Genomic DNA, 26,953 nt, shown 5'->3' with positions numbered 1-26,953 from the left:
CTCACTGAATCAACAGTTACGTAAAGCAGTTTATACGCATTTCCAAAGCGGCACATTTTGGGGGTGTGTCTCAAATAGTTGTCTTTTCTCCTAGAATGGTTGATGGCTTAAGAATTTTACGGAAAGTAATTGTAAGATTTTATTATGGTAACGCACAGAGACTTTAACATTTTCAAAGCAAAATACAGGAATTTGGGGAAGGTGGGTTGAAAGCTCATTTTGGGGGTGTGTCTTAATTTTTTTTAATGGTTAACACTTCTCTTAAGAATTGGACCATTGCAAATCTTCCTAAAGCACTCGAGTAGGTCTGTAGTTTGCGCTATGTGTATCTTTTATTTATTGATGACGTAATGAAGTAGGTCAGCAAATCGAGTTTTGTATCTTCTTCAAGTATGTGTAAATTCCTAAGAGACCAAACTGCTGAGCCCATCGGCCCCTAGACATACACACTACTTAGACTAACTTAGGCTAAGGACAACACACACACACGCACACACAGCCATGCCCGAGAGAGGACTCGAATCTCCGGCCGGCCGCGCAATCCGTGACATGGCGCGTCAAACTGAGCGGCCACTCAGGGGCATGCTTTTGTTTCTTGTTGTGAAAGTACTTTCTTTCAATGCTGCTCGTTGCGTCAATTTATATATGACTCCTGTGTGCATGTCGTATTCTTACAAGGACTTCAGTTCACTATTTGTCCTCTCTCTCCTTTTTTGCTCTGCGTTTAACATGGCTCCTGGATGTTCGACGGCACTGCCTATTTTTGTTATGAAGGAGCTTGCCATTGAAGGGGTCGAAGTCCTTGGTAATGATAGAGAAATAGAGTATACCTTTTTTCTGCGCCAGACCTTGATTCTATTTGTGCACCGTCCAGTTCCGGACGGCTTTGGAACGTTCCCGATTTTATGAAAAAGGATTGCGTTTTGTGTTGTGGAAAACTCCGCGGCATATTTCGCTACGTGCTGATTTTAACTATGTTGCGTCTTCTGGATCAGTTTCCCTGTCCTCAATTCTGTCGGAAATTGCAAGATTTAGTACATTCCTTGAAACTGCAAAACTATTAGATCTGTGAATATTTTACTCGTCAAATTTACTTATTTTACTGCTATTTCTAACTGTAGCCTTGACTGATTTTATTCATCTGATTGACTGCGTGATTAGTCGATGTTATCCCCACCAGTATGTTGTCGGTGCATAGGGACAGTGCAGCTAAATAAGGGACGATCACATAAAATATGGGACTTCTGGTCACCCTACCCCGGTCAGTCCGACGAAGAATCAGCAACGCTGGTGCCCTGTCCCTGGACTATAGTGAAGACTTCTGGATCCACCCATGTGCAACAGTGGCAGGTTGTGGTGTTACACTCAAAGACTGGTAATTACGGCGAGGTAGCCGTCTCAACCAATAACGGCTGCCGTTGCTCAGTAGCGTGTGCCAGGCGTCGCTTTACTGTAAACAGCAATCAATTGCGAAGGTCATGTACGTCATCGATCCGTCTGACCGCCTGCCTTACGAGCTACAATGCTGGGGTACGTATGGAGCGAAGTGGTGGCTCATGTTTACCTGACGACACACCGCATAGGTCTTGCTGTTACGGAGGTATCAGCGGATCTCGCTGTGCCGTGCTAGGTTAAAGAGATTTTTCTAGTGTGCGACGTGATCCTGTCCTGCGGCTTTGCCGCACTAAATTTCTCTGAGGTCCGCTGTCTGACCATCCAGAAGCGCTGGTGTTGTGTTTTCCCCCGACCCGCTCTCGGTGCAGAAATGTTATTCTTCGCTCCTGCCTCCTGTCGACTCCACCGTAATGCTAGCGAGATGGCTTCGCTCTGGGACTTTAAAAATCCTAACCGTTTACTGCCTTGTTGCTGTACAACAGCAGGTGAGGTTGACCAGCTATCTGGCCAGTGCTGTCCGAGTTAAATGCGCCGGTACAGCTGTTTGAATGTACGATTCCTACCGATGTGCGCGTAACGCACAGAATAAACTTTTTACTATTATGGTACTTGACTGTACTCGAGACTTGTTGGCTCCTGCTCCATGTGAAATAAAATCCAGTGAGATTCCAGTAAACGCGGAAGAATACATGGTGTAATCTTTACATCAGTTTCATTCTTGTGAATAACACAGTATACCATCTCCGACTGTGGCTCTTGCGGAAGAATGGATTGTCATTTCTTCCGAAATTCAGATACCAGAATGAAAGTGTCCCCAGCGGAGTTCAGTTCGTTATAAAGAGGGATACACACTATCCCAAATTAAAATCCAATAATAATTCTGGAGATATTCCTCATCAGAAAATATCGCAGGCGGTAGCTGGCATGGCGGCCTTGTACACGGGCGTGCGGGACTGCAGCGGCAACTAAAGCTGTAATATGTCACGTTAAGCATTAAAGAGTAGTTCTAAGACTGTAGTTTGGCCCTGAGAGGTCTTTTTTATTCGTGAAAGTGAATGTAATCTTGCGTGCCGCGTGGCGAGTTTCGTAGGCGGAGCGTCAGGCCACGGTGGTGTCAGCGTGGAGTGCAGGGGGCTGTGGTGACGTCAGAAGCGGACGGTGCTCACAGCGTGGAGTGCAGTGGGCTGTGGTGACGTCGGACACAGACAGCACTGAAAGCGTGGAGTGCAGCAGGCTGTGGTGACGTCGGACATGGACGGTGCTGACAGCGTGGAGTGCTGCGGGCTGTGGTGACGTCGGACGCGGACGGTGAACACAGCGTGCAGAGCAGCGGGCTGTGGTGACGTCGGACACGCACGACGCTGACAGCGTGGAGTGCAATGGGCTGTGGTGACATCGGACACAGACGGCACTGAAAGCGTGGAGTGCAGCAGGCTGTGATGACGTCGGACACGGACGGTGCTGCCAGCGTGGAGTGCAGCGGGCTGTGGTGACGTCGGACGCGGACGGTGCCGGCAGTGTGGAGTCCAGCGGGCTGTGGTGACGTCTAACGCAGACGGTGCTGACAGCGTGGGGTGCAGCGGGCTGTGGTGACGTCGGACACGGACGCTGCTGACAGCGTGGAGTCCAGGAGGCTGTGGTGACGTCGGACACGGATGGTGCTGACAGCGTGGAGTGCAGCGGGGTGTGGTGACATCGGACGCGGACGGTGCACACAGCGTGGAGACCAGCGGGCTGTGTTGACGACGGACACGGACGGCGCTGACAGCGTGCAGTGCAGTGGCCTATGGTGACGTCGGACGCGGACGGTGCTGACAGTATAAAGTCCAGTGGGCTGTGGTGACGTCGGACACGAACGGTGCTGACAGCGTCGAGTCCAGCAGGCTGTCGTGACGTCGGACGCGGACGGTGCTGACAGCGTGGAGTCCAGCAGGCCGTGGTAATGTCAGACCCGGACGGTGCTGACTGCGTGGAGTGCAGCGGGCTGTGGTGATGTTGGACACGGATGGTGCTCACAGCATGGAGTCCAGCGGGCTGTGGTGATGTTGGACGCGGACGGTGCTCACAGCTTGGAGTGCAGCGGCATGTGCTGACGTCGGACGCGGACGGTGCTGACAGTGTGGAGTCCAGTGGGCTGTGGTGTGTCGGACGCAGACGGTGCTGACAGCGTGGTGTGCAGCGGGCTGCGGTGACGTCGGACGCGGATGGTGCTGACAGCGTTGTGTGCAGCGGGCTGCGGTGACGTCGGACGCGGATGGTGCTGACAGCGTTGTGTGCAGCGGGCTGTGGTGTCGTCGGACGCGGACGGTGCTCACAGCATGGAGTGCAGCGTGCTGTTGTGACGTCGGACGCGGACAGTGCTGACAGCGTGGAGACCAACAGGCTGTGGTGACGACGGACGCGGGCGGTGCTCACAGCGTGTAGTGCAGCGGGCTGTGGTGACGTTGGACGCGGACAGTGCACACAGCATGGAGTGCAGCGGGCTGTGGTGACGTCGGTCACGGACGGCGCTGACAGCGCGAAGTGCAGCGGGCTGAGGTGACGTCGGACGCGGACGGTGCTGACAGTGTGGAGTCCAGTGGGCTGTGGGGACGTCGGACGCGGACGGTGCTGACAGCGTGGAGTGCAGCGGGCTGTGGTGACGTCGGACACAGACGCAATGACAGGGTGGAGTACAGCAAGCTGTGGAGACGTCGGACACGGTCGGTGCTGACAGCGTGGAGTCCAGTGGGCAGTGGTGACGTCGGACACGGACGGAGCTGACAGAGTGGAGTCCAGCGGGCTGTGGTGACGTCGGACGTTGACGGTGCACACAGCGTGGAGAGAAGCGCGCTGTGGTGACGTCGGTCACCGATGGCGATCACAGCGTGGAATGCAAGGGGCTGTGGTGACGTCGGACGAGGGCGGTGCTGACAGTGTGGAGTCCTGTGGGATGTGAAGACGTTGTACGCGGACGGTGCTGACAGCCTGGAGTGCAGCGGGCTACGGTGACGTCGGACACAGGCGGCACTGACAGGGTGGAGTCCAGCAAGCTGCGGTGACGTCGGACACTTACGGTGCTGACAGCATGGAGTCCAGCGGGCTGTGGTGACGTCGGACGCGGACGATGCTGACAGCGTTGTGTGCAGCGGGTTGTGGTGTCGTCGGACGCGGACGGTGCACACAGCGTTGAGTGCAGCAGGCTGTGGTGACGTCAAAGAGGTACGGCGCTGACAGCGTGGAGTGCAGCGGGGTGTGATGACGTCGGACGCGGACGTTGCTGACAGTGTCGAGTCCAGCAGGCTGTGGTGCTGTCAGACGCGGACGATGCTCACAGCGAGGATTGCAGCAGACGGAGGTGACGCCGGACACAGCCGGCACTGGCAGCGTGGAGTGTAGCAGGCTGTGGTGACGTCGGACACGGATGGTGCTGACAGCGTGGAGTGCAGCGGGCTGTGGTGGCGTCGGACATGGACGGTGCTGACAGCGTGTAGTGCGGCGGGCTGTGGTGACGTCGGACGCGGGCGGTGCTCACAGCGTGGAGTGCAGCAGGCTGTGGTGAAGTTGGACGCGGACGGTGATGGCAGCATGGAGTGCAGCTGGCTGTGGTGACATCGGACGCGGACGGTGCTGACAGTGTGGAGTCCTGTGGGCTGTGAAGACATCGGACGCGGACGGTGCTGACAGCGTGGAATCCAGCGGGCTGTGGTGACGTCGGACGCGGACGGTGCTGACAGCGTGGAGTGCAGCGGGCTGTGGTGAAGTCAGACCCGGGCGGTGCTGACAGCGTAGAGTCCAGCGGGCTGTGGTGACGTCGGACGCAGACGGTGCTGACAGCGTGTAGTGCAGTGGGCTGTGGTGATGTGAGACCTGTACGGTGCTGACAGCGTGGAGTGCAGCGGGCTGTGGTGACATCGGACACAGATGGTGCTCACAGCATGGAGTCCAACGGGCTGTTGTGACGTTGGACGCGGACGGTGCTCACAGCGTGGAGTGCAGCGGGCTGTGGTGACGTCAAACGAGGACGGTGCTGACAGACTGGAGTCCAGCGGGCTGTGGTGACGTCGGATACGGACGGCGCTGACATCGTGGAGTGCAGCGGTCTGTGGTGACGTCGGACGTGGACGGTGCTGACAGCGTGGAGTCCAGAGGGCTGTGTTGACGTCGGAAGCGGACGTTGGTGACAGATTGGAGTCCAGCGGGCTGTGGTGACGTCGGAAGCGGACGGAGCTGACAGCGTGGGGTGCAGCGGGCTGTGGTGACGTTGGACACTGATGGTGCTCACAGCGTGGAGTGCTGCTGGCCGTGGTGACGTCGGACGCGGACGGTCCTGACAGCGTGGAGTGCAGCGGTCTGTATTGACGTCGGACGTGGACGGTGCTGACAGCGTGGAGTGCAACGGGCTGTGGTGAAATCGGACACGGACTGTGCTGACAGCGTGGAATCGAGCCGGCTGTGGTGACGTCAGACACAGACGGTGCTGACAGCGTGGAGTGCACCAGGCTGTGGCGACGTCGGACGCGGGCGGTGCTCACAGCGTGGAGCGCAGTGGGCTGTGGTGATGTCGGACGCGGACGGTCCTGACAGCGTGGAGTGCAGCGGTCTGTGTTGACGTCGGACGTGGACGGTGCTGACAGCGTGGAGTGCAACGGGCTGTGGTGAAATCGGACACGGACTGTGCTGACAGCGTGGATTGCAGCGGGCTGTGGTGACGTCGGACGCGGACGGTGCTAACAGCGTGGAGTGCAACGGGCTGTGGTGACGTCGGACACAGACGCAATGACAAGGTGGAGTACAGCAAGCTGTGGAGACGTCGGACACGGTCGGTGCTGACAGCGTGGAGTCCAGCGGGCAGTGGTGACGTCGGACGCGGACGGTGCTCACAGCGTGGCGTGCAGCGTGCTGTTGTGACGTCGGACGCGGACAGTGCTGACAGCGTGGAGTCCAACAGTCTGTGGTGACGACGGACACGGACGACGCTGACACTGTGGAGTGCAGCAGGCTGTGGTGACGTCGGACACGGACGGAGCTGACAGAGTGGAGTCCAGCGGGCTGTGGTGACGTCGGACTTTGACGGTGCACACAGCGTGGAGAGAAGCGCGCTGTGGTGACGTCGATCACTGATGGCGCTCACAGCATGGAGTGCAGCGGGCTGTGGTGACGTCAGACACAGACGGTGCTGACAGCGTGGAGTGCACCAGGCTGTGGCGACGTCGGACGCGGGCGGTGCTCACAGCGTGGAGCGCAGTGGGCTGTGGTGATGTCGGACGCGGACGGTCCTGACAGCGTGGAGTGCAGCGGTCTGTGTTGACGTCGGACGTGGACGGTGCTGACAGCGTTGTGTGCAGCGGGTTGTGGTGTCGTCGGACGCGGACGGTGCACGCAGTGTTGAGTGCAGCAGGCTGTGGTGACGTCAAAGTGGTACGGCGCTGACAGCGTGGAGTGCAGCGGGGTGTGGTGACGTCGGACGCGGACGGTGCTGACAGTGTCGAGTCCAGCAGGCTGTGGTGCTGCCGGACGCGGACAATGCTAACAGCGTGGAGTGCAGCGGGCTGTGGTGACGTCGGACGTGGACGCTGCACACAGTGTGGAGTGCAGTGGGCTGTGGTGACGTCGGTCACGGACGGTGCTCACAGCGTGGAGTGCTTCTTGCTGTGGTGACGTCGGACGCGGACGGTGCTGACAGCGTGGAGTGCAGCGGTCTGTGTTGACGTCGGACATGGACGATGCTCACAGTGTGGACTGCAGCAGGTAGTGGTGACGTCAGACGCGGACGGTGCAGACGGCGTGGAGTGCAGCGGGCTGTGGTGACGTCAGACGCGGACGATGCTCACAGCGAGGATTGCAGCAGGCGGGGCTGACGCCGGACACAGCCGGCACTGACAGCATGTAGTGTAGCAGGCTGTGATGACGTCGGACATGGACGGTGCTGACAGCGTGGAGTCCAGCGGGATTTGGTGACGTCGGACGCGCACGGTGCTGACAGCTTGGAGTGCAGCGGGCTGTGGTGGCGTCGGACACGGACGGTGCTCACAGCGTGGAGTGCTTCTTGCTGTGGTGACGTCGGATGTGGACGGTGCTGACAGCGTGGAGTGAAACGGGCTGTGGTGACATCGGACTCGGATGGTGCTCACAGAATGGAGTCCAACGGGCTGTTGTGACGTTGGACACGTACGGTGCTCACAGCGTGTAGTGCGGCGGGCTGTGGTGACGTCGGACGTGGACGGTGCTGACAGCGTGGAGTGCAACGGGCTGTGGTGACGTCGGACACGGACTGTGCTGACAGCGTGGATTGCAGCGGGCTGTGGTGACGTCGGACATGGACGGTGCTGACAGCGTGGAGTCCAGGCGGCTGTGGTGACGTCGGAAGCGGACGGTGATGACAGAGTGGAGTGCAGCGGGCTGTGGGAACCTCGGACACGGACGGTGCTCACAGCGTGGAGTGCTGCAGGCTGTGGTGATGTCGGACGGAGTCGGTGCTGACAGCATGGAGTGCAGCGGGGTGTGGTGACGTCGGACATGAACGATGCTCACAGCGTGGACTGCTGCATTCAGTGGTGACGTCGGACACGGACGGTGCTGACAGCGTGGAATCGAGCCGGCTGTGGTGACGTCAGACACGGACGGTGCTGACAGCGTGGAGTGCACCAGGCTGTGGCGACGTTGTACGCGGGCAATGCTCACAGCGTGGAGTGCAGTGGGCTGTTGTGACGTCAGACGTGGACGGTGCTGACAGCGTGAAGTGCAGCGTGCTGTGGTGACGTCGGACATGGACGGTGCTGACAGCGTGGAGTCCAGCGGGATTTGGTGACGTCGGACGCGCACGGTGCTGACTGCGTGGAGTGCAGCGGGCTGTGGTGATGTCAGACCCGGAAGGTGCTGACAGCGAGGAGTCCAGCAGGCTGTGGTTACGTCGGACACGGACTGTGCTGACAGCGTGGAGTGCTGCGGGCTGTGGTGACGTTAGACGCGGACGGTGCACACAGCGAGGAGAGCAGCGGGCTGTGGTGACGTCGGACACGGACGGCGCTGACAGCGTGGAGTGCAGTGGGCTGTAGTGACGTCGGACACAGACGGCACTGAAAGCGTGGAGTGCAGCAGGCTGTGGTGACGTCGGACACGGACGCTGCTGACAGCGTGGAGTCCAGCAGGCTGTGGTGACTTCGGACACGGACGGTGCTGACAGCGTGGAATGCAGCGGGCTGTGGTGACGTCGGACGCGAACGGTGCACACATCGTAAACAGCAGCGGGCTGTGGTGACGTCGGACATAGACGGCACTGATAGAGTGGAGTACAACAAGCTGTGGAGACGTCGGACACGGTCGGTGCTGACAGCGTGGAGTCCAGCGGGCAGTGGTGACGTCGGACGCGGACGGTGCTCACCGCGTGGAGCGCATCGTGCTGTTGTGACGTCGGTCACCGATGGCGCTCACAGCGTGGAGTGCAGCGGGCTGTGGTAACGTCGGACGCGGACGGTGCTCACCGCGTGGAGCGCAGCGTGCTGTTGTGACGTCGGTCACCGATGGCGCTCACAGCGTGGAGTGCAGCGGGCTGTGGTAACGTCGGACGAGGGCGGTGCTGACAGTGTGGAGTCCTGTGGGCTGTGAAGACGTCGGACGCGGACGGTGCTGACAGCGTGGAGTGCAGCGGGCTGTGGTGACTTCAGACACAGGCGGCACTGACAGGGTGGAGTCCAGCAAGCTGCGGTGACGTCGGACATGGACGGTGCTGACAGCATGGAGTCCAGCGGGCTGTGGTGAAATCGGACACGGACTGTGCTGAGAGCGTGGATTGCAGCGGGCTGTGGTGACGTCGGACATGGACGATGCTTACAGTGTGGACTGCTGCAGGCAGTGGTGACGTCATACGCGGACTGTGCTGACGGCGTGGAGTGCAGCGGGCTGTGGTGACGTCAGACGCGGACGGTGCTCACAGCGAGGATTGCAGCGGGCGGGGATGACGCCGGACACAGCCGGCACTGACAGCGTGGAGTGTAGCAGGCTGTGGTGACGTCGGTCACGGATGGTGCTGACAGCGTGGAGTGCAGCGTGCTGTGGTGGCGTCGGACACGGACGGTGCTGACAGCGTGTAGTGCGGCGGGCTGTGGTGACGTCGGACGCGGGCGGTGCTCACAGCGTGGAGTGCAGCGTGCTGTGGTGAAGTTGGACGCGGACGGTGATGGCAGCATGGAGTGCAGCTGGCTGTGGTGACGTCGGACGCGGACGGTGCTGACAGTGTGGAGTCCTGTGGGCTGTGAAGACATCGGACGCGGACGGTGCTGACAGCGTGGTGTCCAGCGGGCTGTGGTGACGTCGGACGCGGATGGTGCTGACAGCGTGGAGTGCAGCGGGCTGTGGTGAAGTCAGACCCGGGCGGTGCTGACAGCGTAGATTCCAGCGGGCTGTGGTGACGTCGGATGCAGACGGTGCTGACAGCGTGTAGTGCAGCAGGCTGTGGTGATGTGAGACCTGTACGGTGCTGACAGCGTGGAGTGCAGTGGGTTGTGGTGACATCGGACACGGATGGTGCTCACAGCATGGAGTCCAACGGGCTGTTGTGCGTTGGACGCGGACGGTGCTCACAGCGTGGAGTGCAGCGGGCTGTGGTGACGTCAAACGAGGATGGTGCTGACAGCCTGGAGTCCAGCGGCCTGTGGTGACGTCGGATACGGACGGCGCTGACAGCGTGGAGTGCAGCGGTCTGTGGTGACGTCGGACGTGGATGGTGCTGACAGCGTGGAGTCCAGTGTGCTGTGTTGACGTCGGAAGCGGACGTTGGTGACAGATTGGAGTCCAGCGGGCTGTGGTGACGTCGAAAGCGAACGGTGCTGACAGCGTATGGTGCAGCGGGCTGTGGTGACGTCGGACACGGACGCTGCTGACAGCGTGGAGTCCAGCAGGCTGTGGTGACTTCGGACACGGACGGTGCTGACAGCGTGGAGTGCAGCGGGCTGTGGTGACGTCGGACACGGACGGCGCTGACAGCGTGGAGTGCAGTGGCCTTTGGTGACGGCGGACGCGGAAGGTGCTGACAGTATAAAGTCCAGTGGGCTGTGGTGACGTCGGAAACGAACGGTGCTGACAGCGTCGAGTCCAGCAGGCTGTCGTGACGTCGGACGCGGACGGTGCTGACAGCGTGGAGTCCAGCGGGCTGTGGTGATGTCAGACCCGGACAGTGCTGACTGCGTGGAGCGCAGCGGGCTGTGGTGATGTTGGACTCGGATGGTGCTCACAGCTTGGAGTCCAACGGGCTGTGGTGATGTTGGACGCGGACGGTGCCCACAGAGTTGAGTGCAGCGGCATGTGCTGACGTCGGACGTGGACGGTGCTGACAGTGTGGAGTCCGGTGGGCTGTGGTGTGTTGGACGCGGACGGTGCTGGCAGCGTGGAGTGCAGCGAGCTGTGGTGACATCAGACACAGACGGCACTGACAGGGTGGAGTGCAGCCGGCTGTGATGACGTCGGACACGGACGGTGCTGACAGAAAGGAGTCCAGCGGGCTGTGGTGACGTCGGACTAGGACGGTGCTCACAACATGGAGTGCAGCGGCATGTGCTGACTTCGGACGCGGACGGTGCCGACAGTGTGGAGTCCAGTGGGCGTTGGTGTGTCGGACGCGGTCGGTGATGACAGCGTGGAGTGCAGCGGTCTGTGGTGACGTCGGACGCAGACGGCACTGACAGGGTGGAGTACAGAAAGCCGTGGAGACGTCGGACGCGGTCGGTGCTGACAGCGTGGAATGCAGCGGGCTGCGGTGACGTCGGACGCGGATGGTGCTGACAGCGTTGTGTGCAGCGGGCTGTGGTGTGGTCGGACGCGGACGGAGCACTCAGCATGGAGTGCAGCGGGCTGTGGTGACGTTGGTCACGGACGGCACTGACAGCGCGGAGTGCAGCGGGCTGAGGTGACGTCGGACGCGGACGGTGCTGACAGTGTGGAGTCCAGTGGGCTGCGGTGACGTCAGACACAGGCGGCACTGACAGGGTGGAGTCCAGCAAGCTGTAGTGACGTCGGACACGGACGGGGCTGACAGCGTGGAGTCCAGCGGGCTGCGGTGACGTCGGACGCGGATGGTGCTGACAGCGTTGTGTGCAGCGGGCTGTGGTGTCGTCGGACGCGCACGGTGCACACAGCGTGGAGTGCAGCGGGCTGTGGTGGCGCCGGACGCAAACAGTGCACACAGCAAGGGGTGCAGCGGGCTGTGGTGACGTCGGACGCAGACGGCACTGACAGGGTGGAGTACAGAAAGCTGTGGAGACGTCGGACACGTTCGGTGCTGACAGCGTGGAGTGCAGCGGGCTGTGGTGACGTCAGACACAGGCGGCACTGACAGGGTGGAGTCCAGCAAGCTGCGGTGACGTCGGACACGGACGGTGCTGACAGCGTGGAGTCCAGCGGGCAGTGGTGACGTCGGACGCGGACGGTTCTCACAGCGTGGAGTGCAGCGTGCTGTGGTGACGACGGACGCGGACGGTGCAGACAGCGTGGAGTCAAACGGGCTGTGGTGACGACGGACACGGACGACGCTGCCACCGTGGAGTGCAGCAGGCTGTGGTGACGTCGGACACAGGCGGCACTGACTGGGTGGAGTCTAGCAAGCTGCGGTGACGTCGGACGCGGACGGTGCTGACAGTGTGGAGTCCTGTGGTCTGTGAAGACGTCGGACGCGGACGGTGCTCACAGCGTGGAGTGCGGCGGGCTGTGGTGACGTCGGACACCGACGGCGCTGACAGGGTGGAGTCCAGCAAGCTGCGGTGACGTCGGACACGGACGGTGCTGACGGCGTGGAGTCCAGCGGGCTGTGGTGACGTCGGACGCGGACGGTGCACAGAGTGTGGAGTGCAGTGGGCTGTGGTGACGTCGGTCACGGACGGTGCTCACAGCGTGGAGTGCTTCCTGCTGTGGTGACGTCGGACGCGGACGGTGCTGACAGCGTGGAGTACAGCGGTCTGTGTTGACGTCGGACATTGACGATGCTCACACTGTGGACTGCAGGGGGCAGTGGTGACGTCAGACGCGGACGGTGCTGACGGCGTGAAGTGCAGCGGGCTGTGGTGACGTCAGACGCGGACGATGCTCACAGCGAGGATTGCAGCAGGCGGGGGTGACGCCGGACACAGCCGGCACTGACAGCGTGGAGTGTAGCAGGCTGTGGTGACGTCGGATACGGATGGTGCTGACAGCGTGGAATGCAGCGGGCTGTGGTGGCGTCGGACACAGACGGTGCTGACAACGTGTGGTGCGGCGGGCTGTGGTGACGTCGGACGCGGGCGGTGCTCACAGCGTGGAGTGCAGCGGGCTGTGGTGAAGTTGGACGCGGACGGTGATGGCAGCATGGAGTGCAGCTGGCTGTGGTGACATCGGACGCGGACGGTGCTGACAGTGTGGAGTCCTGTGGGCTGTGAAGACATCGGACGCGGACGGTGCTGACAGCGTGGAGTCCAGCGGGCTGTGGTGACGTCGGACGCGGACGGTGCTGACAGCGTGGAGTGCAGCGGGCTGTGGTGAAGTCAGACCCGGGCGGTGCTGACAGCGTTGAGTCCAGCGGGCTGTGGTGACGTCGGACGCAGACGGTGCTGACAGCGTGTAGTGCAGCGGGCTGTGGTGATGTGAGACCTGTACGGTGCTGACAGCGTGGAGTGCAGCGGGCTGTGGTGACATCGGACACGGATGGTGACACAGCATGGAGTCCAACGGGCTGTTGTGACGTTGGACTCGTACGGTGCTCACAGCGTGGAGTGCAGCGGGCTGTGGTGACGTCAAACGAGGACGGTGCTGACAGCCTGGAGTCCAGAGGGCTGTGGTGACGTCGGATACGGACGGCGCTGACAGCGTGGAGTGCAGCGGTCTGTGGTGACGTCGGACGTGGACGGTGCTGACAGCGTGGAGTCCAGTGCGCTGTGTTGACGTCGGAAGCGGACGTTGGTGACAGATTGGAGTCCAGCGGGCTGTGGTGACGTCGGAAGCGGACGGTGCTGACAGCGTGGGGTGCAGCGGGCTGTGGTGACGTTGGACACTGGCGGTGCTCACAGCGTGGAGTGCTGCTGGCCCTGGTGACGTCGGACGCGGACGGTCCTGACAGCGTGGAGTAAAGCGGTCTGTGTTGACGTCGGACGTGGACGGTGCTGACAGCGTGGAGTGCAACGGGCTGTGGTGAAATCGGACACGGACTGTGCTGACAGCGTGGATTGCAGCGGGCTGTGGTGACGTCGGACACGGACGGTGCTGACAGCGTGGAGTCCAGGCGGCTGTGGTGACGTCGGAAGCGGACGGTGATGACAGAGTGGAGTGCAGCGGAATGTGGTGTCGTCGGACACGGACGGTGCTCACAGCGTGCAGTGCTGCAGGCTGTGGTGATGTCGGACGGGGTCGGTGCTGACAGCATGGAGTGCAGCGGGGTGTGGTGACGTCGGACATGAACGATGCTCACAGCGTGGACTGCTGCATCAGTGGTGACGTCGGACACGGACGGTGCTGACAGCGTGGAATCGAGCCGGCTGTGGTGACGTCAGACACGGACGGTGCTGACAGCGTGGAGTGCACCAGGCTGTGGCGACGTCGGACGCGGGCGGTGCTCACAGCGTGGAGTGCAGTGGGCTGTGGTGACGACGGACGTGGACGGTGCTGACAGCGTGGAGTGCAGCGTGCTGTGGTGACGTCGGACATGGACGGTGCTGACAGCGTGGAGTCCAGCGGGATTTGGTGACGTCGGACGCGCACGGTGCTGACTGCGTGGAGTGCAGCGGGCTGTGGTGATGTCAGACCCGGATTGTGCTTACAGCGAGGAGTCCAGCAGGCTGCGGTTACGTCGGACACGGACTGTGCTGACAAAGTGGAGTGCTGCGGGCTGTGGTGACGTCGGACGCGGACGGTGCACACAGCGTGGAGAGCAGCGGGCTGTGGTGACGTCGGACACGGACGGCGCTGACAGCGTGGAGTGCAGTGGGCTGTAGTTACGTCGGACACAGACGGCACTGAAAGCGTGGAGTGCAGCAGGCTGTGGTGACGTTGGACGCATGCGGTGCCGACAGTGTGGAGTCCAGCGGGCTGTGGTGACGTCTATCGCAGACGGTGCTGACATCATGGGGTGCAGCGGGCTGTGGTGACGTCGGACACGGACGCTGCTGACAGCGTGGAGTCCAGCAGGCTGTGGTGACTTCGGACACAGACGGTGCTGACAGCGTGGAATGCAGCGGGCTGTGGTGACGTCGGACGCGAACGGTGCACACATCGTAAAGAGCTGCGGGCTGTGGTGACGTCGGACACGAACGGTGCTGACAGCGTCGAGTCCAGCAGGCTGTCGTGACGTCAGACGCGGACGCTTGCTGACAGCGTGGAGTCCAGCGGGCTGTGGTGATGTCAGACCCGGACGGTGCTGACTGCGTGGAGCACAGCGGGCTGTGGTGACGTCGGACACAGACGGCACTGATAGAGTGGAGTACAGAAAGCTGTGGAGACGTCGGACACGGTCGGTGCTGACAGCGTGGAGTCCAGCGGGCAGTGGTGACGTCGGACGAGGGCGGTGCTGACAGTGTGGAGTCCTGTGGGCTGTGAAGACGTCGGACGCGGACAGTGCTGACAGTGTGGAGTGCAGCGGGCTGTGGTGACGTCGGACATGGACGATGCTACAAAGTGTGGACTGCTGCAGGCAGTGGTGACGTCATACGCGGACGGTGCTGACGGCGTGGAGTGCAGCGGGCTGTGGTGACGTCAGACGCGGACGGTGCTCACAGCGAGGATTGCAGCGGGCGGGGATGACGCCGGACACAGCCGGCACTGACAGCGTGGAGCGTAGCAGGCTGTGGTGACGTCGGACACGGATGGTGCTGACAGCGTGGAGTGCACCGTGCTGTGGTGGCGTCGGACACGGACGGTGCTGACAGCGTGTAGTGCGGCGGGCTGTGGTGACGTCGGACGCGGGCGATGCTCACAGCGTGGAGTGCAGCGTGCTGTGGTGAAGTTGGACGCGGACGGTGATGGCAGCATGGAGTGCAGCTGGCTGTGGTGACGTCGGACGCGGACGGTGCTGACAGTGTGGAGTCCTGTGGGCTGTGAAGACATCGGACGCCGACGGTGCTGACAGCGTGGTGTCCAGCGAGCTGTGGTGACGTCGGACGCCGACGGTGCTGACGGGGTGGAGTCCAGTGGGCTGTGGTGACGTCGGACACGGACGGTGCTGACAGCGTGGAGTCCAGCGGGCTGTGGTGACGTCGGATACGGACGGCGCTGACAGCGTGGAGTGCAGCGGTCTGTGGTGACGTCGGACGTGGACGGTGCTGACAGCGTGGAGTCCAGTGGGCTGTGTTGACGTCGGATGCGGACGTTGGTGACAGATTGGAGTCCAGCGGGCTGTGGTGACGTCGGACGCGGACGGTGCACACAGCGTAAAGAGCAGCGGGCTGTGGTGACGTCGGATACGGACGGCGCTGACAGCGTGGAGTGCAGCGGGCTGTGGTGACGTCGGACACGGACGCTGCTGACAGCGTGGAGTCCAGCAGGCTGTGGTGACTTCGGACATGGACGGTGCTGACAGCGTGGAGTGAAGCGGGCTGTGGTGACGTCGGACGCGGACGGTGCACACAGCGTAAAGAGCAGCGGGCTGTGGTGACGTCGGACACGGACGGCGCTGACAGCGTGGAGTGCAGTGGGCTTTGGTGACGGTGGACGCGGACAGTGCTGACAGTATAAAGTCCAGTGGGCTGTGGTGACGTCGGAAACGAACGGTGCTGACAGTGTCGAGTCCAGCAGGCTGTCGTGACGTCGGACGCGGACGGTGCTGACAGCGTGGAGTCCAGCGGGCTGTGGTGATGTCAGACCCGGAAAGTGCTGACTGCGTGGAGCGCAGCGGGCTGTGGTGATGTTGGACACGGATGGTGCTCACAGCATGGAGTCCAGCGGGCTGTGGTGATGTTGGACGCGGACGGTGCTCACAGAGTTGAGTGCAGCGGCATGTGCTGACGTCGGACGCGGATGGTGCTGACAGTGTGGAGTCCGGTGGGCTGTGGTGACGTCGGACGCGGACGGTGCTGACAGCGTGGAATGCAGCGGTCTGTGGTAACGTCGGACGCAGACGGCACTGACAGGGTGGAGTACAGAAAGCTCTGGAGACGTCGGACACGGTCGGTGCTGACAGCGTGGAGTGCAGCGGGCTGTGGTGACGTCGGACACAGGCGGCACTGACTGGGTGGAGTCCAGCAAGCTGCGGTGACGTCGGACACGGACGGTGCTGACAGCGTGGAGTCCAGCGGGCAGTGGTGACGTCGGACGCGGACGGTGCTCACAGCGTGGAGTGCAGCGTTCTGTGGTGACGCCGGACGCGGACGGTGCAGACAGCGTGGAGTCCAACGGGCTGTGGTGACGACGGACACGGACGACGCTGCCACCGTGGAGTGCAGCAGGCTGTGGTGACGTCGGACACAGGCGGCACTGAGAGGGTGGAGTCTAGCAAGCTGCGGTGACGTCGGACACGGACGGAGCTGACAGAGTGGAGTCCAGCGGGCTGTGGTGACGTCGGACGTGGACGGTGCACACAGCGTGGAGAGCAGCGCGCTGAGGTGACGTCTGTCACCGACGGTGCTCACAGCGTGGAATGCAGCGGGCTGTGGTGATGTCGGACGCGGACGGTGATGGCAGCATGGAGTGCAGCTGGCTGTGGTGACGTCGGACGCGGACGGTGCTGACAGTGTGGAGTCCTGTGGTCTGTGAAGACGTCGGACGCGGACGGTGCTCACAGCGTGGAGTGCGGCGGGCTGTGGTGACGTCGGACACCGACGTTGCTGACAGGGTGGAGTCCAGCAAGCTGCGGTGACGTCGGACACGGACGGTGCTGACAGCGTGGAGTCCAGCGGGCTGTGGTGACGTCGGACGCGGGCGGTGCTCACTGTGTGGAGTGCAGCGGACTGTGGTGAAGTCAGACCCGGGCGTGCTGACAGCGTAGAGTCCAGCGGCGTGTGGTGACGTCGGACGCAGACGGTGCTGACAGCGTGTGGTGCAGCGGGCTGTGGTGGCATCGGACACGGATGTTGCTCACAGCATGGAGTCCAACGGGCTGTTGTGACGTTGGACGAGGACGGTGCTCACAGCGTGGAGTGCAGCGCGCTGTGGTGACGTCAAACGAGGACGGTGCAGACAGCCAGGAGTCCAGCGGGCTGTGGTGACGTCGGATACGGACGGCACTGACAGCGTGGAGTGCAGCGGTCTGTGGTGACGTCGGACGTGGACGGTGCTGACAGCGTGGAGTCCAGTGGGCTGTGTTGACGTCGGACGTGGACGGTACTGACAGCGTGGAGTGCAACGGGCTGTGGTGACATCGGACGCGGACCGTGCTGACAGCGTGGATTGCAGCGGGCTGTGGTGACATCGGACACGGACGGTCCTGACAGCGTGGAGTCCAGGCGGCTGTGGTGACGTCGGAAACGGATGGTGCTGACAGAGTGGAGTGCAGCGGGCTGTGGTGACGTCAGACACGGACGGTGCACACCGTGTGGAGTGCAGTGGGCTGTAGTGCAGTCAGACCCGGGCGGTGCTGACAGCGTAGAGACCAGCGGGCTGTGGTGACGTCAAACGAGGACGGTGCTGACAGCCTGGAGTCCAGCGGGCTGTGGTGACGTCGGATACGGAAGGCGCTGACAACGTAGAGTGCAGCGGTCTGTGGTGACGTCGGACGTGGACGGTGCTGGCAGCGTGGAGTCCAGTGGGCTGTGTTGACGTCGGAAGCGGACGTTGGTGACAGATTGGAGTCCAGCGGGCTGTGGTGACGTCGGACGCAGGCGGTGCTGACAGCGTGGTGTGCAGCGGGCTGTGGTGATGTGAGAACCGTACGGTGCTGACAGCGTGGAGTGCAGCGGGCTGTTATGATGTCGGACGCGGACGGTGCACACAGTGTGGAGTGCAGTAGGCTGTGGTGACGTCGGTCACGGACGGTGCTCACAGCGTGGAATGCTGCTGGCTGTGGTGACGTCGGACGCGGACGGTGCTGACAGTGTGGAGTCCTGAGGGCTGTGAAGACGTCGGACGCGGACGGTGCTGACAGCGTGGAGTGCAGCGGGCTGTGGTGACGCCGTACACGGACGGTGCTGACAGCGTGGAGTCCAGGCGGCTGTGGTGACGTCGGAAGCGGACGGTGATGACAGAGTGGAGTGCAGCGGGCTGTGGTGACGTCAGACACGGACGGTGCTCACAGCGTGGAGTGCTGCAGGCTGTGGTGATGTCGGACGGGGTCGGTGCTGACAGCATGGAGTGCAGCGGGGTGTGGTTACGTCGGACATGAACGATGCTCACAGCGTGGACTGCTGCATTCAGTGGTGACGTTGGACACGGACGGTGCTGACAGCGTGGAATCGAGCCGGCTGTGGTGATGTCAGACACGGACGGTGCTGACAGCGTGGAGTGCACCAGTCTGTGGCGACGTCGGACGCGGGCGGTGCTCACAGCGTGGAGTGCAGTGGGCTGTGGTGACGTCGGACGTGGACGGTGCTGACAGCGTGGAGTGCAGCGGGCTGTTGTGATGTCGGACATAAACGGTGCTGACAGCGTGGAGTCCAGCGGGATTTGGTGACGTCGGACGCTCAAGCTGCTGACAGCGTGGAGTGCTGCGGGCTGTGGTGATGTCAGACCCGGATTGTGCTGACAGCGAGGAGTCCAGCAGGCTGTGGTGACGTCGGACACGGACTGTGCTGACAGCGTGGAGTGCTGCGGGCTGTGGTGACGTCGGACGCGGACGGTGCACACAGCGTGGAGAGCAGCGGGCTGTGGTGACGACGGACACGGACGGCGCTGACAGCGTGGAGTGCAGTGGGCTGTAGTGACGTCGGACACAGACAGCACTGAAAGCGTGGAGTTCAGCAGGCTGTGGTGACGTCGGACACGGACGAAGCTGGCAGCGTGGAGTGCAGCGGGCTGTGGTGACGTTGGACGCGGGCTGTGCCGACAGTGTGGAGTCCAGCGGGCTGTGGTGACGTCTATCGCAGAAGGTGCTGACATCGTGGGGTGCAGCGGGCTGTGGTGACGTCGGACACGGACGCTGCTGACAGCGTGGAGTCCAGCAGGCTGTGGTGACTTCGGACATGGACGGTGCTGACAGCGTGGAATGCAGCGGGCTGTGGTGACGTCGGACGCGGACGGTGCACACATCGTAAAGAGCAGCGGGCTGTGGTGACGTCGGACACGAGCGGTGCTGACAGCGGCGAGTCCAGCAGGCTGTCGTGACGTCGGACGCGGACGGTGCTGACAGCGTGGAGCCCAGCGGGCTGTGGTGATGTTAGACCCGGACGGTGCTGACTGCGTGGAGCACAGCGGGCTGTGGTGACGTCGGACACAGACGGCACTGATACGGTGGAGTACAGCAAGCTGTGGAGACGTCGGACACGGTCGGTGCTGACAGCGTGGAGTCCAGCGGGCAGTGGTGACGTCGGACGCGGACGGTGCTCACAGCGTGGAGTGCAGCGTGCTGTTGTGACGTCGGACGCGGACAGTGCTGACAGCGTGGAGTCCAACGGGCTGTGGTGACTACGGACACGGAAGACGCTGACACCGTGGAGTGCAGCAGGCTGTGGTGACGTCAGACACGGACGGAGCTGACAGAGTGGAGTCCAGCGGGCTGTGGTGACGTCGGACGTTGACGGTGCACACAGCGTGGAGAGAAGCGCGCTGTGGTGACATCGGTCACCGATGGCGCTCACAGTGTGGAGTACAGCGGGCTGTGGTAACGTCGGACGAGGGCGGTGCTGACAGTGTGGAGTCCTGTGGGCTGTGAAGGTGTCGGATGCGGACTGTGCTGACAGCGTGGAGTGCACGGGCTGTGGTGACGTCGGACACAGGCGGCACTGACAGGGTGGAGTCCAGCAAGCTGCGGTGCCTTCGGACTCGGACGGTGCTGACAGCATGGAGTCCAGCGGGCTGTGGTGAAATCGGACACGGACTGTGCTGACAGCGTGGATTGCAGCGGGCTGTGGTGACGTCGGACACGGACGGTGCTGACGGCGTGGAGTCCAGGGGGCTGTGGTGACGTGGGAGGCGGACGGTGATGACAGAGTGGGGTGCAGCGGGCTGTGGTGACGTCGGACACGCACGGTTCTCACAGTGTGGAGTGCTGCAGGCTGTGGTGATGTCGACGGGGCGGTGCTGACAGCGTGGAGTGCAGCGGGCTGTGGTGACGTCGGACATGGACGATGTTCACAGTGTGGACTGCTGCAGGCAGTGGTTACGTCATACGCGGACGGTGCTCACAGCGAGGATTGCAGCGGGTGGGGGTGACGCCGGACACAGCCGGCACTGACAGCGTGGAGTGTAGCGGGCTGTGGTGACGTCGGACATGGATGGTGCTGACAGCGTGGAGTGCAGCGGGCTGTGGTGGCGTCGGACACGGACGGTGCTGACAGCGTGTAGTGCGGCGGGCTGTGGTGACGTCGGACGCGGGCGGTGCTCACAGCGTGGAGTGCAGCCGGCTGTGGTGAAGTTGGACCCGGACGGTGATGGCAGCATGGAGTGCAGCTGGCTGTGGTGACGTCGGACGCGGACGGTGCTGACAGTGTGGAGTCCTGTGGGCTGTGAAGACATCGGACGCGGACGGTGCTGACAGCGTGGTGCCCAGCGGGCTGTGGTGACGTCGGACGCGGACGGTGCTGACAGCGTGGTGTGCAGCGGGCTGTGGTGAAGTCAGACCCGGGCGGTGCTGACAGCGTAGATTTCAGCGGGCTGTGGTGACGTCGGACGTAGACGGTGCTGACAGCGTGTAGTGCAGCGGGCTGTGGTGATGTGAGACCTGTACGACGCTGACAGCGTGGAGTGCAGCGGGCTGTGGTGACATCGGACACGGATGGTGCTCACAGCATGGAGTCCAACGGGCTGTTGTGGCGATGGACGCGGACGGTGCTCACAGCGTGGAGTGCAGCGGGCTGTGGTGACATCAAACGAGGACGGTGCTGACAGCCTGGAGTCCAGCGGGCTGTGGTGACGTCGGATACGGACGGCGCTGACACCGTGGAGTGCAGCGGTCTGTGGTGACGTCGGACGTGGACGGTGCTGACAGCGTGGAGTCCAGTGGGCTGTGTTGACGTCGGAAGCGGACGTTGGTGACAGATTGGAGTCCAGCGGGCTGTGGTGACGTCGGAAGCGGACGGTGCTGACAGCGTGGGGTGCAGCGGGCTGTGGTGACGTCGGACACGGACGCTGCTGACAGCGTGGAGTCCAGCAGGCTGTGGTGACTTCGGAAACGGACGGTGCTGACAGCGTGGAGTGCAGCGGGCTGTTGTGACGTCGGACGCGGACGGTGCACACAGCGTAAAGAGCAGCGGGCTGTGGTGACGTCGGACACGGACGGCGCTGGCAGCGTGGATTGCAGTGGGCGTTGGTGACGTCGGACACGAACGGTGCTGACAGCGTTGAGTCCAGCAGGCTGTCGTGACGTCGGACGCGGACGGTGCTGACAGCGTGGAGTCCAGCGGGCTGTGGTGATGTCAGACCCGGACGGTGCTGACTGCGTGGAGCGCAGCGGGCTGTGGTGATGTTGGACACGGATGGTGCTCACAGCATGGAGTCCAGCGGGTTGTGGTGATGTTGGACGCGGACGGTGCTCACAGAGTGGAGTGCAGCGGCATGTGCTGACGTCGGACGCGGACGGTGCTGACAGTGTGGAGTCCGGTGGGCTGTGGTGTGTTGGACGCGGACGGTGCTGGCAGCGTGGAGTGCAGAAAGCTGTGGTGATGTCAGACACAGACGGCACTGACAGGGTGGAGTGCAGCCGGCTGTGGTGACGTCGGACACGGACGGTGCTGGCAGAAAGGAGTCCAGCGGGCTGTGGTGACGTCGGACTAGGACGGTGCTCACAGCATGGAGTGCAGCGGCATGTGCTGACTTCGGACGCGGACGGTGCTGACAGTGTGGAGTTCAGTGGGCGGTGGTGTGTCGGACGCGGTCGGTGATGACAGCGTGGAGTGCAGCGGGCTGCGGTGACGTCGAACGCGGATGGTGCTGACAGCGTTGTGTGCAGCGGGCTGTGGTGTGGTCGGACGCGGACGGTGCACTCAGCATGGAGTGCAGCGGGCTGTGGTGACGTTGGTCACGGACGGCGCTGACAACGCGGTGTGCAGCGGGCTGAGGTGACGTCGGACGCGGACGGTGCTGACATTGTGGAGTCCAGTGGGCTGTGGTGACGTGGGACACGGACGGTGCTGACAGTGTGGAGGACAGCGGGCTGTGGTGCCGTCGGACGTGGACAGTGCTAACACCGTGGAGTGCAGCGGGCTGTGGTGACGTCGGACACAGACGGCACTGACAGCGTGGAGTACAGCAAGCTGTAGTGACGTCGGACACGGACGGGGCTGACAGCGTGGAGTCCAGCGGGCTGCGGTGACGTCGGACGCGGATGGTGCTGACAGCGTTGTGTGCAGCGGGCTGTGGTGTCGTCGGACGCGGACGGTGCACACAGCGTAGAGTGCAGCGGGCTGTGGTGGCGCCGGACGCAAACAGTGCACACAGCATGGGGTGCAGCGGGCTGTGGTGACGTCTGCCACGGACGGCGCTGACAGCGCGAAGTGCAGCGTGCTGAGGTAACGTCGGACGGGGACAGTGCTGACAGTGTGGAGTCCAGTGGGCTGTGGTGACGTCGGACGCGGACGGTGCTGACATCGTGGAGTCCAGCGGGCAGTGGTGACGTCGGACGTGGACGGTGCTCACAGCGTGGAGTGCAGCGTGCTGTGGTGACGCCGGACGCGGACGGTGCAGACAGCGTGGAGTCCAACGGGCTGTGGTGACGACGGACACGGACGACGCTGCCACCGTGGAGTGCAGCAGGCTGTGGTGACGTCGGACACAGGCGGCACTGACAGGGTGGTGTCCAGCAAGCTGCGGTGACGTCGGACACGGACGGAGCTGACAGAGTGGAGTCCAGCAGGCTGTGGTCACGTCGGACGTGGACGGTGCACACAGCGTGGAGAGCAGCGCACTGTGGTGACGTCTGTCACCGACGGCGCTCACAGCGTGGAGTGCAGCGGGCTGTGGTGACTTCGTACGCGGACGGTGATTGCAGCATGGAGTGCGGCTGGCTGTGGTGACGTCGGACGCAAACGGTGCTGACAGTGTGGAGTCCTGTGGTCTGTGAAGACGTCGGACGCGGGCGGTGCTGACAGCGTGGAGTGCGGCGGGCTGTGGTGACGTCGGACACCGACGGCGCTGACTGGGTGGAGTCCAGCAAGCTGCGGTGACGTCGGACACGGACGGTGCTGACAGCGTGGAGTCCAGCGGGTTGTGGTGACGTCGGACGCGGGCGGTGCTCACTGCGTGGAGTGCAGCGGGCTGTGGTGAAGTCAGACCCGGGCGGTGCTGACAGCGTAGAGTCCAGCGGCGTCTGGTGACGTCGGACGCAGACGGTGCTGACAGCGTGTAGTGCAGCGGGCTGTGGTGACATGGGACACGGATGTTGCTCACAGCATGGAGTCCGACGGGCTGTTGTGACGTTGGACGCGGACGGTGCTCACAGTGTAAAGTGCAGCGGATTGTGGTGACGTCAAACGAGGACGGTGCTGACAGCCTGGAGTCCAACGGGCTGTGGTGACGTCGGATACGGACGGCGCTGACAGCGTGGAGTTCAGCGGTCTGTGGTGACGTCGGATGTGGACGGAGCTGACAGCGTGGAGTCCAGTGGGCTGTGTTGACGTCGGAAGCGGACGTTGGTGACAGATTGGAGTCCAGCGGGCTGTGGTGACGTCGGAAGCTGACGGTGCTGACAGCGTGGGGTGCAGCAGGCTGTGGTGACGTTGGACACTGACGGTGCTCACAGCGTGGAGTGCTGCTGGCTGTGGTGACGTCAGACGCGGACGGTCTTGACAGCGTGGAGTGCAGCGGTCTGTGTTGACATCGGACGTGGACGGTGCTCACAGCGTGGAGTGCTGCAGGCTGTGGTGATGTCGGACGGGGACGGTGCTGACAGCATGGACTGCAGCGGGGTGTGGTGACGTCGGACATGAAATATCCTCACAGCGTGGACTGCTGCATTCAGTGGTGACGTCAGACGAGGACGGTGCTGAGGCGTGGAGTGCAGCGGGCTGTGGTGACGTCGGACGCAGGCGGTGCTGACAGCGTGGTGTGCAGCGGGCTGTGGTGATGTGAGAACCGTACGGTGCTGAGAGCATGGAGTGCAGCGGGCTGCTATGATGTCGGACGCGGACGGTGCACACAGTGTGGAGTGCAGTGGGCTGTGGTGGCGTCGGTCACAGACGGCGCTGACAGGGTGGAGTCCGGCAAGCTGCGGTGACGTCGGACACGGACGGTGCTGACAGCGTGTAGTGCGGCGGGCTGTGGTGACGTCGGACGCGGGCGGTGCTCACAGCGTGGAGTGCAGCGGGCTGTGAAGACGTCGGAAGCGGACGTTGGTGACAGATTGGAGTCCAGCGGACTGTGGTGGCGTCGGAAGCGGACGGTGCTGACAGCATGGGGTGCAGCGGGCTGTGGTGACGTTGGACACTGACGATGCTCACAGCGTGGAGTGCTGCTGGCTGTGGTGACGTCGGACGCGGACGGTCCTGACAGCGTGGAGTGCAGCGGTCTGTGTTGACGTCGGACGTGGACGATGCTGACAGCGTGGAGTGCAACTTGCTGTGAGACATCGGACGCGGACTGTGCTGACAGCGTGGATTGCAGCGGGCTGTGGTGACGTCGGACACGGACGGTGCTGACAGCGGGGAGTCAAGGGGGCTGTATTGTCGTCGGAAGCGGACGGTGATGACAGGGTGGAGTGCAGCAGGCTGTGGTGGCGTCGGACACGGACGGTGCTCACAGGGTGGAGTCCAGCGGGCTGGGGTTACGTCGTTTGAGGACGGTGCTGGCAGCGTGGAGTGCAGCGGGCTGTGGTGAAGTCCGACACGGACTGTGCTGATAGCGTGGAGTCCAGCTGGCTGTGGTGACGTCGGACACGGATGGTGCTGACAGCGTGGAGTGCAGCGGGGTGTGTGGTTTCGACGGACGCGGACGGTGCACACAGCTTGGACTGCAGCGGGCTCTGGTGACGTCAAAGATTTATGGCCCTTTCAGCGTGGAGTGCAGCGGGCTGCGGTTACGGCGGACACAGACGGTGCTGACAGTGTGGAGTCCAGCGGGCAGTGGTGACGTCGGCCACTCATGCTGCTGACAGCGTGGAGTTCAGCGGGCTGTTGTGATGTTAGACCAGGGCGGTGCTGAAAGCGTGGATTCCAGTGGATTGTGGTGACGTCGGACAAGGACAGTGCTGACTGTGTGTAGTAAAGCAAGCTGTGGTGATGTCGGACGCAGATGGTGCTGACAGCATGGAGTGCAGCGTGCTGTGGTGACGTCGGACATGGACGGTGCTGACAGCGAGGAGCCCAGCGGGCTTTGGTGACGTCGGACGCGCACGGTGCTGACTGCGTGGAGTGCAGCGGGCTGTGGTGATGTCAGACCCGGACTGTGCTGACAGCATGGAGTCCAGCGGGCTGTGGTGACGTCGGACACGGACGGTGCTGGCAGCGTGTAGTGTGGCGGGCTGTGGTGACGTCAGTCGCGGGCGGTGCTCACAGCGTGGAATGCAGCGGGCTGTGGTGAAGTCGGACGCGGACGGTGCTGGCAGCATGGAGTGCAGCTGGTTGTGGTGACGTCGGACACGGACGGTGCTGAGAGCGTGGAGTCCAGCGGGCTGTGGTGACGTCGGACACGGGCGGTGCTGACAGCGTGGAGTGCAGCGGGCTGTGGTGATGTGAGAACCTTACGGTGCAGACAGCGTGGAGTGCAGCGGGCTGTGGTGACGTCGGACACGGACGGTGCTCACAGCATGGAGTCCTGCCGGTTGTGGTGACGTCGGAATCGGTCGGTGTTGACAGCATGGAGTGCAGCGGGATGTGGTGACGTCGAACACTGACAGTGCTCACAGCGTGGAGTGCTGCAGGCTGTGGTGACGTCGGACGCGGACGGTGTTGACAGCGTGGAGTGCAGCAGTCTGTGGTGACGTCGGACGTGGACGGTGCTTACAGCGTGGAGTGCATCGGGCTGTGGTGACGTCGGACACAGACGGAGCACACATCGTGGAGTGTTTCAGGCTGTGGTGACGTCGGATGCGAACGTTGCTGACAGCGTGGAGTGCATCGGGCTGTGGTGACGTCGGACACGGACGATGCTCACCCCATGGGGTGCTGCAGGCTGTGGTTACGTCCGGCGTTGACGGTGGTGACAGCGTGGAGTGCAGCGGGCTGTGGTGACGTCGGACGCGGACGGTGCTCACAGCATGGTGAGTAGCGGGCTGTGATGACGTCGGAACAGACAGCACTGACAGCGTGGAGTGCAGCGAGCTGTGGTGACGTCGGACGCGGACGGTGCTGACAGCGTGGAGTGCAGCGGGCTGTGGTGACGTCGGGCATGGACGGTGCTGACAGCATCGAGTGCAGCGGGCTGTGGTGCTGTCGGACGCTAACGGTGCTGAAATTGTGGAATCCAGCGGGCTGTGGTGAAGTCGGACACTGACGGTGCTCACAGCGTGGAGTGCTGCCGGCTATGGTGACGTCGGACGCGGACGGTGCTGACAGCGAGGATTCCAGCGGGCTGTGGTGACGTCGGACGCAGGCGATGCTGACAGCGT

At 62.9% G+C, this 26,953-nt stretch overlaps 5 protein-coding genes across 5 annotated transcripts; all 5 read right to left on the bottom strand.

Annotated features, from left to right (window-relative positions):
• Nucleotides 1-7,187: 7,187 nt before the first annotated feature.
• Nucleotides 7,188-7,895, bottom strand: LOC124586824 (mucin-1-like). The gene has a single exon (XM_047131425.1). It carries the CDS (start codon nucleotides 7,893-7,895, stop codon nucleotides 7,188-7,190), a length of 708 nt encoding a protein of 235 aa, XP_046987381.1.
• Nucleotides 7,896-12,451: 4,556 nt separating this feature from the next.
• Nucleotides 12,452-13,759, bottom strand: LOC124586823 (mucin-5AC-like). The gene has a single exon (XM_047131424.1). The coding sequence runs from the start codon at nucleotides 13,757-13,759 to the stop codon at nucleotides 12,452-12,454; it is 1,308 nt and encodes a 435-aa protein (XP_046987380.1).
• Nucleotides 13,760-13,800: 41 nt separating this feature from the next.
• LOC124586822 lies at nucleotides 13,801-17,384 on the bottom strand. The gene is made up of 4 exons (XM_047131423.1): nucleotides 16,306-17,384; nucleotides 15,106-16,204; nucleotides 14,204-15,016; nucleotides 13,801-14,121 (listed from the first exon to the last, which is right to left on the bottom strand). The coding sequence occupies exons 1-4, from the start codon at nucleotides 17,382-17,384 to the stop codon at nucleotides 13,801-13,803; spliced, it is 3,312 nt and encodes a 1,103-aa protein (XP_046987379.1).
• A 99-nt stretch (nucleotides 17,385-17,483) lies between these two features.
• LOC124586821 (mucin-5AC-like) lies at nucleotides 17,484-22,220 on the bottom strand. The gene is made up of 8 exons (XM_047131422.1): nucleotides 22,201-22,220; nucleotides 21,952-22,145; nucleotides 21,137-21,869; nucleotides 20,602-21,019; nucleotides 19,355-20,519; nucleotides 18,305-19,199; nucleotides 17,940-18,222; nucleotides 17,484-17,822 (listed from the first exon to the last, which is right to left on the bottom strand). The coding sequence occupies exons 1-8, from the start codon at nucleotides 22,218-22,220 to the stop codon at nucleotides 17,484-17,486; spliced, it is 4,047 nt and encodes a 1,348-aa protein (XP_046987378.1).
• Nucleotides 22,221-24,581: 2,361 nt separating this feature from the next.
• LOC124586820 (serine/arginine repetitive matrix protein 1-like) lies at nucleotides 24,582-26,401 on the bottom strand. The gene is made up of 4 exons (XM_047131421.1): nucleotides 26,250-26,401; nucleotides 25,900-26,067; nucleotides 25,487-25,767; nucleotides 24,582-25,369 (listed from the first exon to the last, which is right to left on the bottom strand). Exons 1-4 carry the CDS (start codon nucleotides 26,399-26,401, stop codon nucleotides 24,582-24,584), a joined length of 1,389 nt encoding a protein of 462 aa, XP_046987377.1.
• Between the last annotated feature and the right edge of the window lie 552 nt (nucleotides 26,402-26,953).

This window comes from Schistocerca americana, unplaced genomic scaffold (genome assembly GCF_021461395.2).
Source record: "Schistocerca americana isolate TAMUIC-IGC-003095 unplaced genomic scaffold, iqSchAmer2.1 HiC_scaffold_57, whole genome shotgun sequence".
Lineage (NCBI taxonomy): Eukaryota > Metazoa > Arthropoda > Insecta > Orthoptera > Acrididae > Schistocerca > Schistocerca americana.
This window is presented reverse-complemented; position numbering and strand designations above follow the sequence as displayed.